This window comes from Tachyglossus aculeatus, chromosome 2, assembly GCF_015852505.1.
Source record: "Tachyglossus aculeatus isolate mTacAcu1 chromosome 2, mTacAcu1.pri, whole genome shotgun sequence".
NCBI lineage: Eukaryota > Metazoa > Chordata > Mammalia > Monotremata > Tachyglossidae > Tachyglossus > Tachyglossus aculeatus.
Window position 1 is genome coordinate 28709117 of NC_052067.1, and position 24095 is coordinate 28733211.

The 24095-nt window shown below is 41.1% G+C and overlaps 1 protein-coding gene across 2 annotated transcripts in view; it reads right to left on the reverse strand.

The window, feature by feature from the left end:
- Positions 1–1019: 1019 nt before the first annotated feature.
- LOC119922798 (ubiquitin-conjugating enzyme E2 E2) overlaps positions 1020–24095 on the reverse strand; it is a 317762-nt gene continuing 294686 nt past the window's right edge. For both annotated transcript variants that reach the window (XM_038742442.1, XM_038742443.1), the window contains exon 6: positions 1020–1779. In XM_038742442.1, the coding sequence (XP_038598370.1) occupies positions 1682–1779 (98 nt within the window). In that variant the 3' untranslated portion in view covers positions 1020–1681. The remainder of the gene's footprint in view (positions 1780–24095) is intronic.

Here is a 24095-nt window from a genome sequence, read left to right on the forward strand (position 1 = left end):
AACAAACCATTGCATGAACCTGATGGATGCATTTGGCCCTGAATACCACACTTACATTACGCTGAATAATCTTCTAGTCATCTCTCTTTGTATTCTAGAAATGGAAGGCATAAAGATGAAGGCATAAATATACACGTTGATATTAAATTAGGACAGGAAACATTGCAGGGATTCAGTTTAAAATGGCACTGCAATATTTCAATTTTCGAGAGTATTTCCCTCAGCATGTCTATGAAACAATGAAGATGTTTCCCTCTTATCAGTTATTACAGTGCACACCATTTTAGGATAGGTACCAGAAAACAGGAAAGCCTAGACACTCAGGTACTCTCACCCATAGGTCTAATTATTCAATTTCACAACCTTTAATGAGCGTGAGAGTCACATGGTTTCCGTAATCTATAACTAGAGTAAATGAGAATGTTCCAAAATGGCTTAGTAACACAAAACCCACTCAGATATCCGCATTTGGTGTAGGTTTTCCAAATAGCTACACCCACACATTTCCTCAGTGGGAGTAAAAGCTTTCCTCCTATAGCCAGGTACCTAAATTTAGCCTAAAGAGCAACTCTTGGCTAGAAACACCCTTTCCGCTATGTGTGTTGAGAATGACTGGTGCAATGAGCCTATTACTCATCTAAAACCCACACGTTAGGACAGAACAGTTGCCATGTTAATTTCAGAAAGTAGGAACACTGCTGAACACAGTACAGTAATAATCAGGCCAGATTCCATGTTCTTTGTAAGGCTATTTTTGGAGTCCGAGTATTTTAACTTCTGTATAAAGTGGGTGTGACAGAGGATGTTTATGAGAGGATGGGCTGGAGCCAATATGTAACTAAAACAACAATAAAGTCAGTACGTTGCTGACAGGGAGAAAGACTACATGCTAAGCAATTTATTGGCAAGGAGATGTTCAAGGTCTGAGATAAATGTACTGTATTTGAATTAGGCAAGCTTTGCCGGATGCTGAAATACACCACACATTTCCCAAAGCCAAAGCACTGTGTTAAACCAAGTGAATTTATCAGCCACAGTGTTTTATTGAGTGCTTTAATAATACAAGTGTACATCAACTGATCCACAGTCAAAAGTGGCAGGTCCCTAAGAAATTTACAAGCACTTTAAGTAAATCAAAATACATATTATTTCGTTCGATCCAATAGCCTTTTGTGTGGGAAACAGAAGGCTAGTGATAAACAGAGTCTCAGTAATGCACAGTGATTCTTGATTTTAAGCTTTTATACAAAACTTGTTCCCAGTAGCATGCACCCACCATTAAAGACTTCAGTACAAAAAATTAACCCTAAACACTACATTTAAGTAGAAACGAGATAAAGTTTTGAATTTTTCTGTTTTCCCAAAGACCACGTAAAAGGAAAAAAAAAACACACATTAATACAAAGCTTTGGACAAAGCTCTATACTAGTACAGATCCAACATTCTTTGCACTGAAAACAAAAAAAAAAATTCCCATCTACTTTGAGGGAAATGACTTTCAAGTTAACAGAATCAAAAAAGAAAAAAAAAAAGAAAAATGAAAAAGAAAAAAGAAAGAACAACCTATTGTCACAAAATGGTTGAAAACTTAATAAAAAAATAAGAATGAAGGGAAGGGAAGGGCTATTGATGCACTTAGTGAATGTGCTTGCACAGGTCCAGCAGCATCTGTAGTAGGTTCCTATGTGGCGTATCTCTTGGTCCACTGTCTGGCCATCCTGTCGTGTTCTGCTCTGTTAGTCATGTATTGAGTGGCAATACTTCCAACCAGGGGATCAGCTGAAAGGCAAGCAAAGCCATGAAATCATTAACGGCACGTTTTCTGGAAAGCATGGTGTCAGTGAAATCAGGTTCACTGAAGCATGGATGGTAATGACGCCAGATGGGGCTTTTTAATGAGAAGACATTTGTTCTTTTAGATAAGCAGTTTTAACTGGATTCAATGGATCACCAGGACCAAATGAATAAAAATACCAAGTCAATTTAGCTGCCTGCACACTTGTACCCGGGCTTTTATAACCAGCCCTCAGGATGTCTTTCAATCGAATAAGTGATGGCATCACCTGGACATCTGCTGTGGGAAGAACACTGGGCTAAGCCCTCGGTGGAGCCTGAGAGGACACACCAGAAGCAAAGCAGAAGACTCCTCCACTCTCACAACTTTAGCTGCCAGCTCTACCCATGATTCCCAAATCTACCTCTCTCGCCCCTAACCCTCTCCTTCTCATATCTACGTCTACCTCTTAGACATCTCTTCATGCATGCACCATCAGAACCTCAAACTTGACACATCTAAAACTGAACTTATCTTTCCTCCTGTCACTCTCCCATCTCCTCACATCATCATCATCATCAATTGTATTTATTGAGTGCTTACTATGTATGTATTTATTGAGCGCTTACTCACATCTTGGATGATCGGTGCTGTCAATGTGATTGGAATGATGGGAGCCTTAGACATTGGTATTTTTAGACTGTGAGCCCACTGTTGAGTAGGGACTGTCTCTATATGTTGCCAACTTGTACTTCCCAAGCGCTTAGTACAGTGCTTTGCACACAGTAAGCGCTCAATAAATACGATTGATTGATTGATTGATTGGTATTATCCTTGACTCCTCCCTGTCTTTCAATCTCTATCCACGACCGGTCTGGTGTCAAATCCTGCTGATTTTTCCTCCTCAGAATCCTCCATCCCTTCTCCGCCAACCAAACAGCCACCATGTTGTTCCAGACACTAGTCATGTCCTGCCTTGACTAGTGCATCGGCCTCCTTCGCTGACTTTCTTTCATCCAGTCGCTCTCCTCTCCAGGCCATTCATTCATTTATTCATTCATTTGTATTTATTGAGTGTTTACTGTGTGCAAAGCACTATACTAAGCACCTCTGATGGTACTGACACCTACTTGTTTTCTTTTGTCTGCCTCCCCCTTCTAGACTGTAAGCCGTTGTTGGGTAGGGCCCATCTCTATATGTTGCCGATTTGTACTTTACAAGCGCTTAGTACAGTGCTCTGCACACAGTAAGTGCTCAATAAATATGACTGAATGCATGAATGGGAGAATACAGACGGGCCTGGGAGTCAGAAGGACCTGGATTCTACTCCCTGCCCTGCCACTTGTCTGCTGTGTGACCTGGGGCAAGTCACTTAACTTCTCTGTGCCTCAGTTACCACATCTGTAAAATGGAGATTAAGACTGAGTCCTACGTGGGACATGGGCTGTGTCCAATCTACCCCAGCGCTTAGGACAGTGCTTGGAACATAATAAGTGCTGAACAAATACCACACAAAAAAAATAAAAGGAAGGTAATCCCTTGTCTGACTGGACCACGCCACATTGATCTGTTTGCTTCTCTTGTCTCTCAACAGCCCTCTGCTAGACCATAATGGTACTTACATACTCTTGATGTTGATATGGATCAAACAGATATTAATTTAATATCTTAGATTAATTTAACTAGAATTTGGTTTTATTTTTAATAACTGTGTGAATGTCACTGGATCATTGGCACTATCCTCTTTATGGATGTAGAGAATCATAATATACTGGGTTGATCATATTACCATTTTGCATGCAAAAACTCCTTAAGAAATTAATTGGTAATAAAAGGGACATTCTACTTGCTTAGTCTGTTCCCACTGAATGAGAGGTTTCTGGGAAACAGGAAGTTTAAAACAGCTGCTCTCATTGGAGTAGTTTGCTAAGGGTGAGAGGATACACTTCAAGCATAGAAGAATGAAAAGAAAAGGAGGGGCAATGGTGGGGAGAGAGGTGAATTTTGGATTGCAAATTTCCTTCAGAAGTCATTACCAAAGTAATCAGTGTACTAATCCTATCAAATCCTTGCTAAGTTCCTGGCAGAAATGACTTGCTCTTATATGTGAGTAGATACAGTATTTACGGTGAAAAGGGTGGGACAAACTGTTTATGAAGGGGATTTCCCACAGAAGAATTTTAAACAAGACTAAACTTTCTTCCCAGGGCTTAAGCCAACTTCCCTCTGTACAGATGGCTCTTAAAACCTGGCCAGAGAGAGCACAACTGACCCTCAACCTCCCGCTGTTTTCCTAAGTAGGTCTTTGATTGCCACTAATAATCCCCAGCTCCCTGCTGTACTTGTTTTATTACCCATTCCTCCCTTGCCCTTGTCCTCTTCTCCTACCATGAACTGCAATTTAACATTCTCCAGCCCACTTTCAAATCTCCCACATCTCTTGCAGGGAATTGTGATCATAAAGTCAGGCATTGGCACCCACCTACCTAGTCCCCTAGATCTGTCACAGGTTAGGTCACTACAAAAACTAATTTGGACGTAATACAATCCACAACATGCTACTATTTATTCTAAGTAAAACTGTACCCGATAAAACATCACAAGAAATCCGCACCTAACCAGCCCATTTTTTTAACCAAAAACACTTAACTAAGCTTTTTATCATTCATTTAAATAGTTACAATCTGCTCTCCTAATTACAGTTTGCTCAAATAAATGAAAAAAATGTAATAAAGGAATGATGACTTTGCGTTTTTACAGCTAATTTTATTTTGGCAGACAGCAATTCAGAATCAAATTCATCTCTTGGGTGTTAAGTGCTGCATCATAACCACAATGAACATACTTATATGAAATACTGACAGCGATGGATTGCTTTTAACCTCTTTCCAGGGCAGAGCACAATTTCCAATTTGGGCGTAAAGGTTGAGGTTTTTCACCCCTTTTCCCTAGGAGCGGCACGTCTTTCTGCAAATTCTTGTCATGAAGTGGGTCGGGGGTGGGGAGAGGGGGGAAGGTCATGGTGAAAGTTTGGGCACCCAGACATGGTCCCAGCCTGCCCTCGACTCTTGCTGGCCTCTTCCCTTGTTACCACCGTAGCATCTCATATTTCATTACACAATAAATGAGTTGATTATTTGTTGGGTTTATCTCTGAACAAGTGAGTCTTCTTTAAGGATGTTGAACCTCCGTAATCAATCAATCGTATTTACTGAGCACTTACTTTGTGCAGAGCACTGTTCTAAGAGCTTGAGAGAGGACAATATAACAGAGTTGGTAGACACGTTCCCCGTAACGATACAGTAGACGGTGCTTTTCAATCTGGTCCCTCTCATTTACGTTGGGAATCTTCACGTTTACACTTGTACTGCAGCCTTCTGAAGGATTCCTTCCTTGCATCTGTTTTTACCAAAAACCTTGTTGTTTGCACTTGTGGTTTTAACGTTCTCAGCTGGCAGTAATTGCTTTCTATTCCTTCTGCGGATTTTTTTTCCCTTACAGTTTTACCCTCACACAATCTCGGTGGCACTTCCTGTATAACAATACACTTATCTTCCCAGTCATTTCCCATTGAACAACCTAATCTTATCACCGCTTTTTAATTTAGGCAAAGTAAGAGAACCCAGGTCATATCAGAGTTTGGGTTTTTTTTGTCCCTCAGTCTCTATTAATGACCTCTCTCTCTTCCTGGCTTCTAAATTTGTTGGAACTCTAGTTTTATTTTTAGTCAGTCATATTTATTGAGCACTTACTGTGTGCAACTACTGTACTAAGCGCTTGGGAGAATTCAATATAGCAGTTCGATAGACACACTCCCTGCTCACAACAAGGTTATGGTCTAGTGCTTACGTTGTGGCAGGTACCGTACTAAGCACTGGGGTAGATACAAGATAATCAGGTTGGACACTGTCCATGTCCCACATGGGGCTCACAGTCTTAATTTTACAGACTCAACATTTTACAGATGAGTTAACTGAGGTAAGGAGAAGTTAAGTGATTTGCCCAAGGTCACCCAGCAGACAAGTGATGAAGCGGGGATTAGAACCAAGACCCTCTGATTCCCAGGCCTGTGTTCTTTCCATTAGGACTTCCCTGACTAGGCCCTTCTTTCCTCTTCTCCCACTCCTTTCTACATCATACAGACTCACTCGCTTTATTCAACCCCCCGCTCCAGCCCCACAGCACTTGGGAGTCCAGAGGGCCTGGATTCTAATCTCAGCTCCTCCACTTGTCAGCTGTGTGACTTTGAGGAAGTCACTTCACTTCTCTGTGCCTGTTACCTCATCCGCAAAATGGGGATTAAGACTGTGAGCCCCCCGTGGGACAATCTGATAACCTGTATCTTCCCCAAGGCTTAGAACAGTGCTTGGAACATAGTAAGTGCTAACCCGTTGTTGGGTTGGGATCACCTCTATCTGTTGCCAAACTGTACTTTCCAAGCGCTTAGTACAGTGCTCTGCTCACAGTAAGTGCTCAATAAATATGATTGAATGAATGAATACCACTACTATTATTAAGAATATTTCATTCATTTATATTAATGTCTATCTCCCTCTCTAGACTGCAAGCTCATTGTGGACTGGGAATGTGACTATTCTATTTATTTTGTTAATGATGTGCATACAGCTATAATTCTACTTATTCTGACAGTTTTGACACCTGTCTACATTTTTTGTTGTCTGTCTCCCCCTTCTAGACTGTGAGCCCGTTGTTGGGTATGGACCGTCTCTATATGTTGCCGACTTGTACTTCCCAAGCGCTTAGTACAGTGCTCTGCACACAGTAAATGCTCAATAAATACGACAATGAATGAATGTTTATTGTTATATCGCACTCTACCAAGCACTGAGTACAGTGCTTTGCACACAGTAATCATTCAATAAATACAACTGACTCCTTCTCTAGTTCTGAATTTACTTTTCAATAGTAATTCATTATCAATAATGTTCACTATCCTACCACCAAACAAGTTTTTTGATCATTAATAATCCCAAATCAATCAATAGCATTTATTGAGTGCTTTCTATGTGCAGAGCACTGTGTTAAGTGTTTGGGAGAGTACAATAAGGGGCTCTCGCCTTAATCTTATGTTTTGTAAAATAATCTCAACTACTTTTAACCTCATTTTCTGCTAACCCCTCAATTACAACTTTTCCAGGAGACTGGAAGTGACATGTAGGAAGTGACTGCAATATATTTTGCGCTGTTATCTGTCATAACCTTAGGCAGTGTAGCATTCTTACATTTACCTTGTACCCCCCAGTGCTTAGAACAGTGCTTGGCACATAGTAAGTGCTTAACAAATGTAATTATTATTATTAAAAGGAGAATCAGTGTGGCCTAGGGGAGACAGCATGGACCACAGTCAGAGGACCTGGGCTGATCCCAGCTTGGCTTGCCTGCTGTGTAACCTTGGACAAGTCACCTATCTTCTCTGTGCCTCAGTTTCTTCACTTATAAAATGGGGTTTCAACGCCTGTTCTCCCTCTCCTCTAGACTGTGAGTCCTATGTGAGACAGGGACTGTGTTGAACATGATCAACTTGCATTTTACCACAGCACTTAGTATAGAGCTTGACACATAATACGTACTTAAATACCATGGTTTACTTTTTAATATAAAATAAAAAACCAACAATGGTTGTTATCCACATTTGCATTTTAAAATGATTATTTATACTACTACACATGTTGAAACTATTCTATCTTCACCCACAGATACGATGATAGTTCTCAGAAATGCCTGGTACAAATATTTGTTTATGCATTGTTAAACAGATTCGTCCGATCTCATGTCCCAAGGAGTCACAGAACTCCGGTCACTCAACTATATTTACTTGGGTTGAATAATGTGGACTGCAGTTCATGAAGCCTGCTGTAGTATATAAACATCTCTCTCTTTTTTAATGGTATTTATTACGTGCTTTCCCTGTGTAAAGCACTGTTCTAGAAGTTGGGGTAGATACAAAGTAATCAAGTTGTACTCAGTCTCTGTCCCACATGGAACTCACAGTTTAAGTAGGAGGGAAAACAGGCTTTGAATACTAATTTTACAGTTGAGGAAACTGAGGGACAGAGAAGTTAGGCAACTTGTCCAAGGTCACACGGCAGGCAAATGGCGGAGCTGGGATTAGAATTCAGGTCCTCTGGCTCCCAAGGCCCGTGTTATATCCAATTAGGTCAAGTTGCTTTGGGTAGTGGGGAGACTCAGGTTGGTATTATTATTACTAATAACAAATAACACAACTCCAGTAGAGTAAGCAGAGACGATTCAGAGTAGTAATATTTATTGACGCCTCCTTCCTTGGGGTCTAGACACTTAATTGAACCGTGGGCAAAGTATCATTATTATTATTACTATTATTATTAGAGAAGCAGCGTGGCTCAGTGGCCAGAGCCCGGGCTTGGGAGTCAGAGGTCACGGGTTCAAATCCCGCCTCCGCCACTTGTCAGCTGGGTGACTTTGGGCCAGTCACTTCACTTTACTGGGCCTCAGTTCCCTCGTCTGTCAAATGGGGATGAAGACTGTGAGCCCCATGGGGGACAACCTGCTCACCTGGTATCCCCCCTCAGCACTTAGAACAGTGCTTGGTACATAGTAAGCGCTTAACAAATACCATTATTATTATTAATAACCAATAACACAACTCCAGTAGAGTAAGCAGAGACGATTCAGAGTAGTAATATTTATTGAAGCCTCCTTCCTTGGGGTCTAGACACTTAATTGAACCATGGGCAAAGTAGACTGTGAGCCCACTGTTGGGTAGGGACCGTCTCTATATGTTGCCAACTTGTACTTCCCAAGCGCTTAGTACAGTGCGCTGCACACAGTAAGCGCTCAATAAATATGATTAAATGAAAAAAAAATGAAATGGTATTTAGGCCAAAAATAATATGAGTTGGTGCTAGCATGTTTGTGCTATTTCTTTGTCCCCCTAACATTGTCAAAAATTTGTTCCAATTTTTTTTTTAGAAATCATCTGCTTCAAAATCTGCCTAAAGGACCTCCTTCTACTGATGGTGAAATGTTGGACTCTTCCAGTAGTCTGATTCCTTTATTGACCTAACAACAGAGCAAAAGCTCAAACACATAATAAAGCCAACCTACTAAAATAATCAGTCTCTCATCAATTGATTCAAATGAATAAAACTTGAATTCATTCAAACACAATAATAATAATAATAATGACATTTATTAAGCGCTTACTATGTGCAGAGCACTGTTCTAAGCGCTGGGGAATTTACAAGGTGATCAGGTTGTCCCCCGTGGGGTTCACAGTGTTAATCCCCATTTTACAGATGAGGTAACTGAGGCCCAGAGAGTTAAGTGACTTGCCCAAAGTCACACAGCTGACGAGTGATGGAGCCGGGATTTGAACTCATGACCTCTGACTCCAAAGCCCAGGCTCTTTCCACTGAGCCACGCTGCTTCTCTACCATTCTCTACCATTCCATTCATCCTTTTCACATTCTCTTCAAAGTAAAGACAAAAAATAGAGGGACGGTTTACAGATCATGAGCCAATAATCTTCTGGCAAAAGCAGTCAAAACAATGTTTTCTCTTCATCCCATTCTCCCTAAAAGTTGTCTTGTGTCCACAATGGACCAGATCTCCAAAACTGAACTGGCTTTCAAGGGGAGAACTTGTTGTGGGCAGGGAATGTGTCAGTTTATTGTTATATTGTACTCTCCCAAGCACTTAGTACAGTGCTCTGAACACACTAAGTGCTCAATAAATACGACTGAATGAATTAATGGGAGAGGAACACCCAATCCTGCTTTTTGCCTGGTTGCTTTGTCCGTGTTGTGACTTACGGTTTTAAAAATTTAACATATGGGGCGGGAGAAGTTCCACTTGTCAGTTTTGAGCTCGATCTTGCAAAGCAGATGGGGTAAATCTGAATAGTAGTCATTCATGTTAGAGTGACGACACGTTCAGGGAACACTGAGCACTGAATTTATAGATGTTCTGGAAGACAAATCTCCTGAGGTGGAGCCAGCCTGAACTACCTACTATTGTTCACATGCCTTTGATAAAATGGTCTATTACATGACCTTCAAGGAACATTACCAAGGAATAACAATGAGCAATGCAGCGACATAGCCATTTTGGCATGCTTCTCCCAGACACAAGTTGACCTATTGTGTTGCTGAGGAGAGACAAAAAGCTTGGCTAGTGTAGTGGTGTCAGAGAAACAAAAAGCTGGATTGACATTCTAATGGAATTTGTCAGAGCCTCGTAAAACTCAAAGAAGCCTATTTAAGTCTGGCTTTGGGAGTGAGGGTTATCAAAGTGGACATAAGGGCAGAGAAATTTATTGACAAGGTGACAGACGTAATAAAGAACCCAGTCTTAACCTCTGGAAATTGTTAAGGATGTATCTACCGCGCCATGAGCTCTAGAAAACTGAGTGAACAATTGATCCATCAGTGGAAAATGAATCTAATCACTTTTCTAGATGAAACTCTAAGTCATGTCCCTATATCTCTGTATATTCATACAGATTTAATTCTTTTATTACTGAGGCATATGAACAAAAGAGTACGGTAGCTATTTTAAGTAATATTAGATTATATTTTATTTTAATGTTCTATCTTTCACAAGCTTATCAAAGGCATAAATAAAAGCTAGAGAATGATGAAGAGGTAGTGAGATGCATAAATGATCAATTTAAGAGTGGCAAGAAGGCTTGATAGCAATATTTGGCTCATGGAAAATACCTTAAAAGTTAACAGAATCACAAGTAATTGAACAGACTGAAATAAACTCAAACCACTTTTTAATGGTTTGGTTAAGCACTTATTATGTACTACGCACTGGGGTAGATAAAGCTAATCAGGTTGGGCACAGTCAATGTCCCACATGGCGCTCAATCTTAGAGAAGCAGTGTGGCTCAGTGGAAAGAGCATGGGCTTTGGAGTCAGAGGTCATGGGTTCAAATCCCAGCCCTGCCAACTGTCAGCTGTGTGACTTTGGGCAAGTCACTTAACTTCTCTGTGCCTCAGTTGCCTCATCTGTAAAATGGGGATTAAGGCTGTGAACCCCCCGTGGGACAACCTGATCACCTTGTAACCTCCCCAGTGCTTAGAACAGTGCTTTGCACATAGTAAGCGCTTAATAAATGCCATTATTATTACTATTATTATTACCCCCATTTTACAGATGAGTTAAACTGAGGCACAGAAAAGTGAAGTGACTTGCCCAAGGTTACATGGCAGACAAGTGGCGGAGCCTGGACTAGAACTCATCAATCAATCAATCAATCGTATTTATTGAGCACTTACTATGTGCAGAGCACTGTACTAAGCGCTTGGGAAGTACAAATTGGCAACACATAGAGACAGTCCCTACCCAACAGTGGGCTCACAGTCTAAAAGGGGGAGACAGAGAACAGAACCAAACATACCAACAAAATAAAATAAATAGGATAGAAATGTACAAGTAAAATAAATAAATAAATAAATAAATAGAGTAATAAATATGTACAACTCATGTCCTCTGTCTCCCAGCCACATGCTCTCTCCATTTGGCCACACCACTATATTGAGAAGAAAATTGTTTTCATATTATCAAAGTATGGGCCAGTGACATATCAACAATTTCAATCTCCTTCCTCTTCGTAACCACTTTTGAAGTACTTTGCATGGTTAGGTGCAGCTTCTGAAGCAAGTTTCCAAATGATTGTGGTAGGAAAGTAGAAACCGCCGTAGCATTACTGTCAGTGATTGGAAAGTGCATTAACAAATGGAATTTACAGCAATCCAAAAGGTAAAATGTTTCCCACAGTTGCAAGTATGTGGTTAAAGAACAAATCCATCTGAAGCATTTATCTGATAGTGGGTAAATGCCTCAAATTAAAATATAGAAAACCATTATTTTGCTTACAACATTCCAAAGTACTGCTTATAGAAGAATGTCCTGAAATGCAGAGATTGACCCTGAACTGCAGTAGTGAAACCTCTCTACAGTAATCCCACAAGTCATGTTTTCCTGAATCTAGCATGTATTTTTTATGATCATGACCAAAAGGTCACGTAAGCAGTGTTGTATCATTTTCCTGACTAAAACATTCAATCACCTTGATCCATGAAAATGTGTTAGAAAAGTTATAGTGAAATTTAGAACTCTTTAGCGGGTCTTCACTGCTTTACCTCTCTGATCCCCATACTAAAAAAAAATTCTAGATAGATTTTTTTTGGTTGATTTCAAACTGACATGTCTTCAGTTTTTTTTTTTTTAGAGAGAAGCAGCATGGCCTAATGGAAAGAAAATTAGCCTAGGAGTCAGCGGGCCTGAGTTCCAATACTGGTTCTGTTGCTGGTCTTTTTTTATGGTAATTGTCAATGGTTCACTATGTGCCTGTACTAAGCACTGTGGTAGACACAAGCTAATCAGTTGGACATGATCCACATCCCACATGGGGCTCACAGTCTTTATTCTTCATTTTACAGATGAAGTAAGCTGAGGCACAGAGAAGCTGAGTGACTTGTCCAAGGTCACACAGCAGACAAGTGGCAGAGCCAGGATTAGAATCCAGGTCCTCTGATTCCCAGGCCTATGCTCTTTCCAATAGACCACGCTGTTGCCTGCTGTGTGATCTTGGACAAGTCACTTTTCTCTGTGCCTCAGTTACTTCATCTGTAAAATGGGGATTAAGACTGAGCCCTAGATGGGGCAGGGACTGTGTCCAAACCAGTTATCTCCTCCAGATTATAGACTCCTTCTGGGTAGGGGAACGTGTCAACCAATTCTGTTATACTGTACTCTCTCAGGTGCTTATTATAGTGCTTTTACACACATTAATTGCTCAATAAATATGACAGATTGATTGATTCATTGTTTTCATTCTGAATTTGTCAACGGTGGCCTGCCTTTCTCCAGGCAACAATATAACTTCTATTTTGAACACAGTTACCCTTTTCCACCTCACATATATAAAGCGGGTTGAATTTGATCTCCTGGACTTGTGTCAAGATGAGGGATTTCTGTTGCTGCCCCAACTTTTTAAACAATTTTAATTTGGGCAGCTAGATACACATTCTGGGGGAAGAAAAAAACCATCCATAGGGAAATCTGCTGCAAAAATGGCCTCCTAACATACTGAGGAGCAAACTTGTATAAAAATCAGAGTGGGGCCAATCTAAAAGAGGCTGGATTTGAAGAATGAAGAAGCACTGCTTCTAGTGCTTCAATAGAAGAAAGCTAGGTTTCCAGATGATTTGTGGCTGTGAATTTTGTGCATTTTATTGGTGGTCATTGCATTCATGTGGTGAAAATAGCTGGAGGCCAGAGGTCATCTGATATTTGTACAACAAAAGTTTATACTCCTAAACTTAAGAATTGTGTAAAGAATGTGATTTGTATGCTACCAACCGAGCTCACCATTCAGATAAGGAAGGAAGCTATAAAATGGAACAAATAATCAGTGATCTGACTATTTGTTCACAATAATTTAGAAGCATAATTTCTGGGTGGTTAAAAACACTGAGCTGGAAATCAGTACGACTCCTTTCCCCAAACATACATCTATACCATATTCCTTTAGTGTGTTCTCCCTCTCTTTACCCCCACTGCATTTCCCATAATGAAAAGTTCTTCATGTGGAAAATGTTCAAACCTGAAAAAACCCACCACCGTAATGCCTATCAGCACACCAAAGGCCTACTCATCGAGTAATGAGTTGAAATTCATGTTTGATCCTGATCATCAACAACGAAATCCCTTGGCATGCTCCCCGAGGCATGATTTCCTGATATCATATGTTTTGAGAGGTTATATTTAACTGAGTTTTAAATATGGTATTCATAACAAAGGATGTCAGTGCCACCCCCCTTCCCCACCGCCCAAGCCTTGGAGTAACCCATCATCCCCCTAAATCCCCTGAGGCAAAAGTCAAGCCCAGTGGTTGAGTCATCTGCCCTAGAGTATTGTCTAGAAAAAGGGCACTCTAAGCAGATGAAAAAAAAAATCACCCTGGGAAAACCAGATTTGGCTAGGAAAGATCCAAGACCCACAGGTCAGGCATAATTTGGGAATACAGCTGTGTTAAGACTTCAAAACTGGGTTAGAATACAGTCAAGTCAGTGGTGACCAAACTAGGGTCATGTGTCACCAATCAATGCCCTAATCCAAAGAGTCCTTCTGCCACTGCAGACTAATCACACAACTTGTAAAAGGGTCAACTGCCACTAGGCAGTAACCAGTAATCAATAAGTTCATGTCTCTCCACAGCCACAGGGAAACCCTGCTTCCCAGAAAGTAACTCGGAGGGTAACTGAGGATTTGTACTTAGAGATCTGGGCTGTGCGTTTTAACAATGCTGTTGGGTAGGGCTTAACCAATCTTTCTTTTCTCATCTTTGACAGTGGGCTTACTATTGAGGATTCCCAGCTTCAATCACTATTCCAGAGCATTCCAGCTTCTGGTTGGATTAGAGTTGACTTCTATCTTGACTGAAAAAATAACTGATGATCAATTTTCAGTTTGGCCTCAAACACATTTTCAAAATTTCAATCCATTTTTGTAATTGAAGTCAGTAGATGTTCAATACCAAGCACTGATATTTTTCAAACTTACAGAATTCCCGGCTCAGGGTGGAGATCGGTTGAAGGGGATGGGGCACAGGGTGGAGTTGAATGAATACAATTTGTATCACATAACTAGTTAAACTTCACAACAACCTACATAATAAGATTGTCAAGAAATTCCCAAGTGCAGCCCACAGTTAAGTAGCTCACTTCGTATTACTGTTTAGGGCTACTTCAATGCCACCTTCTGATTGACTTTATGATGGCTAGTCTGGTGTAATTTCTTTAAATTAAAAAAAAAAGAAAGCCAACAAAAAAGTATTTCACACACTTACTGGAGACATCTCAAAAGAGATGCAAGGATCGAATTATCTTCCCAAGACCAACTAAAAGTAGAATAATTACTGAAAGGAATGTGTTCTCGGTAACTACCACCACAGCACTACACTGACAGAAAATGAGCTTTATGAAAGCAATCAATACTCTGCTTCTTAATGTTACTATGATTCCTTATTTGGGCTACCAGAATGAAATGTTTTCCCTTCTTCTTTGCCTTGAGCCATTTACCTGACAAGGATGCATACTTATACTGTATTTGGGTGGTGGTAGCTACTGGGTGGTTGCTAGAGTTTCTTATGATCAGAATGGAAATCTAGCATAATCTACCCTTTATAAATATTACCCTCTAAAATAAGTCTTCAAATCTACTACTACTACATCAGAGATTCAAATAAAAGAGTTCAGAGTTCAAACCATCAAAAAGAATAGAGGAATTTCACAGTGCTAGAGCAACAAGTCTGAATTAACTAAATTAAAATCATGTCCAAAGTTAACTGATACACATGCATGTTACAACCGTTAAACTTCTTCTTAACTTATTCCAACAAAATCCTAAATGCTTAGAACAAGAGCAGTTAGTCAATTCTGAAATTACTAGGTTTCTAGACTTCGACCATTCCTAGTCATGCTCTTTTTGTCTACATGGAAGTTTGGGGTAAATTTTTATAGTGCTGGAATCAAACCCACATTGCCTTATAGTAGAGAATGCTTAAGTATTCTTAGGTATTTAAGTATTGAGCAGCAGCATGGGGCATTGGAAAGAGTATTCAGTCTTTCAATCATATTAATTGAGTGTTTACTGTGTACAGAGCACTGCAGTAAGTGCTTGGGAGAGTACAATAGAACAATAAACAGACACATTCCCTGCCAACAACAAGATTACAGTTTAGAGGGAGAGACAGACATTAATATAAATAAATAAATAATATTACAGCTATAGACATAATTGTTGTGGGGCTGGGAGGGGGGATGAACAATGGGAGCAAGGCAGAAGGGAGTAGGAGAAGGGGAAAGAAGGGCTTAGCCAGTGAAGGCCTCTTAGAGAAGATGTGCCTTCAATAAGGCTTTGAAGTGTGGGAGAGTCACTGTCTGATGGTTATAATAATAATAATGATGGCATTTATTAAGCGCTTACTATGTGCAAAGCACTGTTCTAAGTGCTGGGGTAGATACAAGGTAATCAAGTTGTCCCACGTGGGGCTCACAGACTTAATCCCCATTTTCCAGTTGAGGGAACTGAGGCCCGGAGAAGTTAAGTGACTTGCTCAAAGTCACACAGCTGACAAGTGGCGGAGCCGGGATTTGAACCCATGACCTCTGACTCCAAAGCCCGGGCTCTTTCCACTGAGCCACGCTGCTGCTTGGTTATGAGGAGGGAAGGTGTTTTAGGTCACAAGGAGGAAGTGGGTGAGTCAGAGGACCTGGGTTCTAATTTCAGCTCTGCCACCTGATTGCTGTGACCTAGGGCAAGTCACTTAACTTTTCTGTGCCTCAGTTTCCTCATCTGTAAAACGGAGATGAAAACTCATTAGTGTGTAGCTACCCCAGCATCTAGTATAGTGCCTGGCAAATAGGAAAAGCTTAATAAATGCCATAAAACAAAAGTAGAAGCTGAAAAGACCTCAGAAGTTAGCCCTCTCTCTCCCTCAAATGATGCTGTCCATTGTATCTCTTAGGCCTATTAACTCTCCTTTTAGGGAGATCATGTGCCCCTAATTCTGGATACACCCTCCTTCCTCAACATTTCAAGGATTATTTTTAGCTGACAGATGAAGCAATTTGGAAATAAAATGGAGAGAGCCCACGGTGCTGAAGACTAGGCACCAGTAGCTTCCTGAAGGCCATAGAGGGATTCTTGGGAGGGTAAGAAGTCCCTGAAAAGTGTGGGCCTTGAACAAATGCCCAGATTGCCTACTGAATAAAGAGTACCCTGTTCATGTTTGCTGCCAAATCTTATGCTTGATGAATTGGTAACAGACCACAAATTCTCCTTGCCCTAAGCCATAAAAAAAGCTTTCATCAATAAGATATGGTGATACACTGAATAGAAACATTTGATTAGAATTTTCTCTCAGTCTCCAAATAATAATTTATTGGGCAACTCTGTCACCCCTATATAAAATAGTGCTGAATTTGATTTTGTCCAGGATTTTATAAGTTCTAATATCCAACTCTATTGTATTGTACTTTCCCAGGCATTTAGTACAGTGCTCTCTGCACACAATATGCGCTCAACAAGTACCATTAATAAACTGATGACTGGAATCTTTTCAGAATGCATTTCCACCATATTAACCCACAATTTGTTTGTTTCCAGACAGATAATTTTGGGAAAAAGGAGTAGAGAAAGATATATTTCATGTGGTATCACTTGTGATATTATTTGTTCATCTTATCCTAGTGATCTGAAACAAACACAGTGACTACCAATGGAAATCAAATGACTTCCAATTTAAATACTGAGAAAACAAATCCTACTTTCAACTATAGCTCAACTGTGCTTGCTTCAATTTTTCCACTTATCCTTTAGGGGCCCCTCATGCCTATAACTCTGGTCAAATCTCTAACTTGTTAGGAAATGATCTGACATTTAAGGAGAGCGAATGCTTTATCTGAAACACAAGGTAGGGTTGAACTCAAAACAAATAACTTGATCATTAAATCATGTTTTTATGGTGTTTGTTAAGCTTTGCGTGCCAGGCACTGTACTATGCACTAGGGTAGATACAAGCTAATCAGATTGGATACTGTCCATGTCCCACATGGGGCTCACAGTCTTCATCCCCATTTTACAGATGAGGTAACAGACACAGAGAAGTTAAGTGAGTTGCCCAAAGTCACACAGTAGACAAGTAACGGAGCTGGGATTAGGATCCAGGTCCTCCTGAGTCCCAGGATTCTTCCCACAAGGCCATGCTCCCTCTCCAATTTTTGATCTAAAAAATTGCCCAAGCCTTCACTGGACTACCCTGTCCAAATTACACAGGATGAGGCAATGACACTAACCCTAAAGCTCAGCTGAAGGCCTTCTTTACTTCTCTACTTTTAGTGTCCTTGATATAAACTCAGAAACACAAAAAAACACACGTATATTTTCAGGTATTTTCCATCACATCTCCCAAGCCTTCAAGCTGTTAGAGGGCAGGGACTGTGTTTTTCCTGTGTGTGTGTTGAGCAGTAACAGCAGGGCCTGTGTTTGGGGGCAAAGCACAGTGTAGGCATTAAGGAAATATAAGTTAGTTTTATGGTGTGACAAGCAATTACTGTGTGACAGGCAATATGTGAACAGAGTTTGACACTTACTTCAGACCACATTCCTCCTTTCTTACAAACTAAAAAAAATTCCCAGGAGGTAAAGCCAACTAAAGACTATCTATGAATTTATTTCAGTGACATCAAAATCCTCTTCTCTCTAGTAGTCATAATTTTATCATACAAAGTGAAAATGAGAGCTCCTTCTGGCATAATATGCCAGGTGTTTAGTTTTCCCCAGTACACATTTCTCAAAGAGTCCATTATTTTCTACTACTCAAATACTGTGGCAATTTTACATCTTCTCCTCTCTCTTCCTCTACTGTTTCACTGGGGAAAAAAACAAACATCTAAGCTTGGTTAAATGTTACAACACACTTTTCATAGTTTACCTGAAAAGTCACTGCTGAAAACATTGCAACATTTTCTGTATTCATTTCCAATTGCTACTGCAATGATGCTGATAAGTAACTGACAAAGGAATCTCAAAAAGGGGTGGTAACACCTGGGCTGTATGCTGGAGGGCTTCGGTGAAGATGGAAAATGGTATTTTGTTTGGCTGGAACCTCCAGGATAGCCAGGGAACAGCCATTTCAGTTATGGTAGATGCAGCAGCAGTGACAGTTGCCATTGCTGCAGCAGATAATGAGAATCAATCAAGAGTAATAATAAAGAAAATGATAACTGTGGTATTGGTTAAGCACTTACTACATGCCAACATCACAGTACTAAGCCCTGGGATTCACACAATAAGGCAGATCAGACACTATCTCTGTCCCACAGGGGGCTCATAGTCTCAGAGGGAGGGAAAATAAGTATTTAATCTCCCTTTTACAGAGAGGAAATGGAGACACAGACAAATGAAGTGACTTGCCCGAGGTCACAGAGCAGAGCTGGGATTCAAACTCAGGTCCCCAGACTCCCAGGCTTGTGCTCTTTCCACTAAGTCATTCCACTTCTATTAGGCCACACTGCTTTTCCATTTTTCCGTCAGCCTAGTGTCATCTTAGTGGTGCGGCTGTAAGCACCTCATGGGTAGGAGGGTCTCCTTGGAGGCTTTTTGGATGGCAAGATGTTATCCACCAAATTTTGACTATCCCTCCTAATGTAGGTATCTGGCCATGCTATTGTTCTCTCTGTGTCACTACCTTTATGTTCCCCATTTCAATCTCTCACTTTCCACTTGTTCCTTCCCTTATATTTTCACACATGCTTAATTTTTTCCCTGTTCTCACTGCCAACATCCTTGAAGGAGCATACTACATCACAAATGAAAGAATGAATTAATCAATCAATTAAATTTATTGCAAGCTTACTGTGTTCAGAATGCTTGGGCGAATACAATATAAGAGAATTAGAAGACATTCCCTGCCCAGAAGTAGCTTGCAGTCTGGAGGAGGAGATACATATTAATAAATAAATTACAGATATGTAAATAAGTGCTGTGAAGATGAGGGACGGATGAATGAAGGGTGAAAATCCAAGTGCAAGGGCAATGCAGAGGGAGTGGAAGAAGAGGAAATGAGGGTTTAGTCAGGGAAAGCCTCTTGGAGGAGATATGTTTTTAATCAGGCTCTGAAGGTGGGGAGAGTGATGGTCTGTCAGATACTGGGGTGGCGGGAGGGAGTTAGCTCCAGGCCAGAGGTAGAACATGGCTGAGGTGGTGAGAATAGGTAAGATCGAGGCACAGTGAGTACGTTGGCACTGGAGGAACCAAGTGTGCAGGCTCCATTATAATAGGAAATCAGAGAGGTATGTAAGATGGGGCAAGGTTCCTCCCCACAGCTCTATATCTGGACTTCCCCCTTTCAAGACTGAGATTGTGCTCACTAAAGTACCTAATGACCATCTCTAGTATCAGCTCTATTCCTCCTTGACCCCTTGGCTGCTTTCATCACTGCTGACCACTTCCTTCTCCACCAGTTTTCTCCTTCTAAAATATATGTGCTCTTCATCCACTGCTTAGAGAGGCAGCATGGCTTAGTGGAAAGAGCCCGGGCTTGGGAGTCAGAGGACGGGGGTTCTAATCCCGGCTCTACCACTTGTCTGCTGTGTGACCTTGGGCAAGTCACTTAACTTCTCTGTGCCTCAGTTACCTCATTTGTTGAATGGGAATTAAAAGTGTGAGCCCCACGTGGGACAACCTGATTACCCTGTATCGACACCAGCGCTTAGAACAGTGCTTGGCACACAGTATGCACTTTACAAATATCATAATTATTATTATTATTACTTTCCAGGTCACACACTTTCCTTCTCGTAAGCCAATCTTCTTAGCACCTCACTCACAACTCTTCTGTCTCTGACCCTTACTCTTACTCTTGTCTGAACTCTGTCCCCACTCAAACCTCTAGACCACAGCTTTCTGCATTTTCAAAGCCTTCCAGAAAAATATATCTCCTTCAAGAGGCATTCCACAACTAATTTCCACTATCCCTGCTTGTGTTATTCTAAGAGCCATTCTTAGCATTTATATATATATATATATATATGTTGATTTATGTACTTGGGGGGCCACTGATGGTTCCCTCAGATATTGGAAAGATGTATGTGACATCACATATGGTACAACAGGTGCCCAGACAACATAATGAAGTCATACACACCATTTTTTAAATGGAATTTAAGTGCTCAGTATGTGCCAGGCATGGTTTTTAGTGCTGGGGTAGATACATGCTATTCAGATTACACATAGCCCATGTCCCATATGGGGCTCACAGTTCTAATCCCCATTTTAAAGAGGAGGTAACTGAGTTAAGTGACTTGCCCAAGGTCACACAGCAGACAAATAGTGGAGCTGGAATTAGAACCCAGATCCTTCTAACTCTCAGGCCCACGCTCCATCCTCTAGGCCATTTTGTGGACGCCCATCCAAGGCTATTCCAATCAAGAGTTTTCTCTGGGGGCCCTGACTTGTTCCAGCCTTTGCATTTCCTCCCAAGTTCCTGTGACACGGGTGTTACTTCTGAGCCTAGGACCTCGGTTGCAGAAACTGGGGTAAATGGAGCTGGGAAGTTGAATGGAAAATGCTGTACATAAAGGTGTCAGGTGCCATTTCATCTGCTTCATATGAAAACCATATCATTTTAGTGAGTAACTGGAAAAACAGAATGTCCACCCTGTACACATTCTATTTATGTCTACCTTTCTCCCAAGCACTTAGTACCATATTTGGCATTCAGTAGGTACTCAATAAATACCATTGATTGGTTATCTAGAAAGTTCCTTCAGAGGAGGGACTGTATTTTTTACTTTAGTGTATTTTCTCAAGTGACTACAGGGCTCTCCACATAGTAGGATCTGAAATACTATTGAATGGATGATGTATAAATCCCTAAAGTGACTGTTACAAATCAATGGAAACAAAAAGGGATATGTTTTATGTGATCTGTCTAAATCAAATTAACATAACATGGTGAGAATGTATAATTCAGATATATCATAAAAACAGGATATATCATAAAAACAGATATATTATATATAACAGGAGGTGAATTAGAGAGAAACTATATTTACTTGCATTAAATTCCATAGGCAACTTTCTCTCCAAAAAAAGTGCTGCCAAAACTCTATAACTGAAAAAAGGGAAGGAGAGGGATAAAAAAAACCAATCCCAGTACTAATATTCTGTACTCTTGGCTTTTATTTAGTTTCTCCTACTCAGTACTTTTGTAGATATTCACTGAGTTCTTCTATAATGTGTGTTTTCACTATATGTTTTGGATGAACGCTTTTAGGGAGTCAGGGAACATTGTTCCAATGATGCCCGTCTGTTGGGATGTAATGCAAGCCCGAAGAATAGGTGCAGACGCCATATGCACTCCACAGCAGTTTTCCTTTCATCATGAGGGTAATGCCCGGTTTAAAATGACATCTGAGTGTGATGTGCTCATGTGCTTGCAAACTACAGCAGCAGAGTGACGCTTGCAGAAAAATCAGATTTACTTATAAAACAACCAGAAACAGAGTACAATGCAGAAAAACAGCTTAAAAATTGTAGAAAATATTAATCTTGAAATTATGGCTCAATTACAGTGCTTTTCCTTTGAGAACTTGCTGCCCCAAACTGAAGGACAAGAAGATGCGAAGAAGCAACTGTGTTGGGTTGGTAGTGCTTTGGCAGCCTGGCTAGTTGAGAATAAATCACAACACTTGATGAAAACTAGAATTATATTCTCCAGAAGAGATGAAGAAAGAAACCATTAACCAGAGGTTGATATCATGCCGCTCTCCTCCAGTATATGTTTTGATTTGAGTTGTCTGTAAGTCTGACTCCAGGATAACACTAGAAGTAACTTCCACTGCCCTTATGATCTAGAGCAATGATTCTCAATTAAATTTTTGTTGAGGTGGTGCATGCAGTTCTGACATTTTTGAGGACTGGCTTTTTAAAAACACGTTAATTAAAAAAAACTAGAAGAATCTTTTAAACATTCAAAGAACCTTAAAATACACTTGCTTGACACTCTATCTCAGATTCTGTCTATAGTATTCAATTTCTTATTCATGCACTCTCTTTTGCTGTCCCCCCATCTGTAGCTGCACTGACCTGTTCCGATCTGACCTGTCCATAGCTGCGCTGAAAGCTACATGTGCTCACCAGTCTCTTTCATGGGTGAAGGTAGAGCCACACAGGCTTGATTGCTCCTTTGGGCTGCTGGGACAAATATTCCCAGGAAGGGATGCAGAGACTTCTGGACATGATTGTAGAGGTGGATTCCAGGATACAGCTGGAAGTGTTCCTCAAAAACATGGCTGGGTTGGGAATGGTCACACCACGGGCTGCATTTATGCAAAGACTTCCATGCAATTAGTTAAGTTCCATTCCAGAACCAACTCCAAAATAATGACTAAGCCCCACAGTTAAAAAATACACTGTCAGATCACTCTCTACTGACCGTCTCCTCTCATCTTTCCCTTTCCGCTATTCCAAGGGATTTTTTGGAACTGCTTGAACCCCAAAGGTGGCCTCCTCCACTCATATTTCCAGCCCCTTTCCCTCCTACCCTGTATTTTGAGCGGGTCCTGTTCAAAACGTGCCTGATGCTGTCGCCAGCATGACTAGGGCAGGAAATGTTCCTGGGCCCCCTATGGTCAGATGTCTGAGTCCTGGCCCCATATCTGCGCCTCAGATGGAGGGAGCTGGTCCGACCTGAACTGGCTTGCTCTCTTTTGCTGCTCTCTGCTGTCTTTAACCTTCTCTGCATGCACACCCTTTATGCTACCTGTCTGCTCTCTCTCCAGTAGATTGGCCAACCCCATTGCAGTGGAGATGGATCCTAGACATATTTGCAATTGCAAGCTACAGCCATGGCCTCCAATGGGTGGTGGTAGGTAAGGGAGATCCTGGTACATCCAGCGGTCTGGGAGCAGCCACAGTAGTCAGAGCAACCTCTGAGAGTTGGGGCCCGAGCGTGCAACAGGTGGTAGGTTGGAGACAAACCACAGAGTGGTGACAGGGGAGACGGTTGGCTAAAACAGAGCCAGCTCCTCACCACTCTGGGATAAGGAGACAGGGCTGTGATTGATCCAGGCATCTAGATGTCCGGAAGGAACCAAATAAGTCCCCATTAATGTTTTCTTACCTCTTCTCCATTTGGTAATGACAGCATGGGGCTTGAGCAGGACATGGGCTTCACTGGTGGTTTGTTTTTTTTTAAATACTGGGGAGTGGGGTTGGGGGCAGCTGGGAAGGAAGGATGGCAGGTCGATTTTAGGGGTAGGAGGGAGGAGGAAAACTACTTAGAACCCGGGGGGTGGGAATGGAGCCACAGGGAAGAGGTAGCGAGAGGGACTGTGTCCAACTACTTATCTTGTATCTACCCCAGCATTTAGTACAATATTTAGCACATAGTAAGCACTTAACAGAAACCACAATTCTTTATTGATTTACCAGCCATGGCCAGATGTGACTTTATAACGTCACTTTAACCTCTAGTCATTATTCTCCAGAATATCTTCCAATCCTTATCCAAGCTCCTCCCACATAAAATCTCTGGATTTTGAGTATCCACTTTAGTGGACCATTTGTAACCTCTCTGAAAAATATCTGCTTGAGCCAAAGCAGACATCCAACATTATGCAGATACTACTTTGGGAGCTAACAAAAAGTCATCCTTTATTCCTGGGACGTTTATTTCCTTCCCCTCTTAAAAAACATGCTAGGCAGCCTAACTTCAACTGTTCCATGTTTATCCATCCAC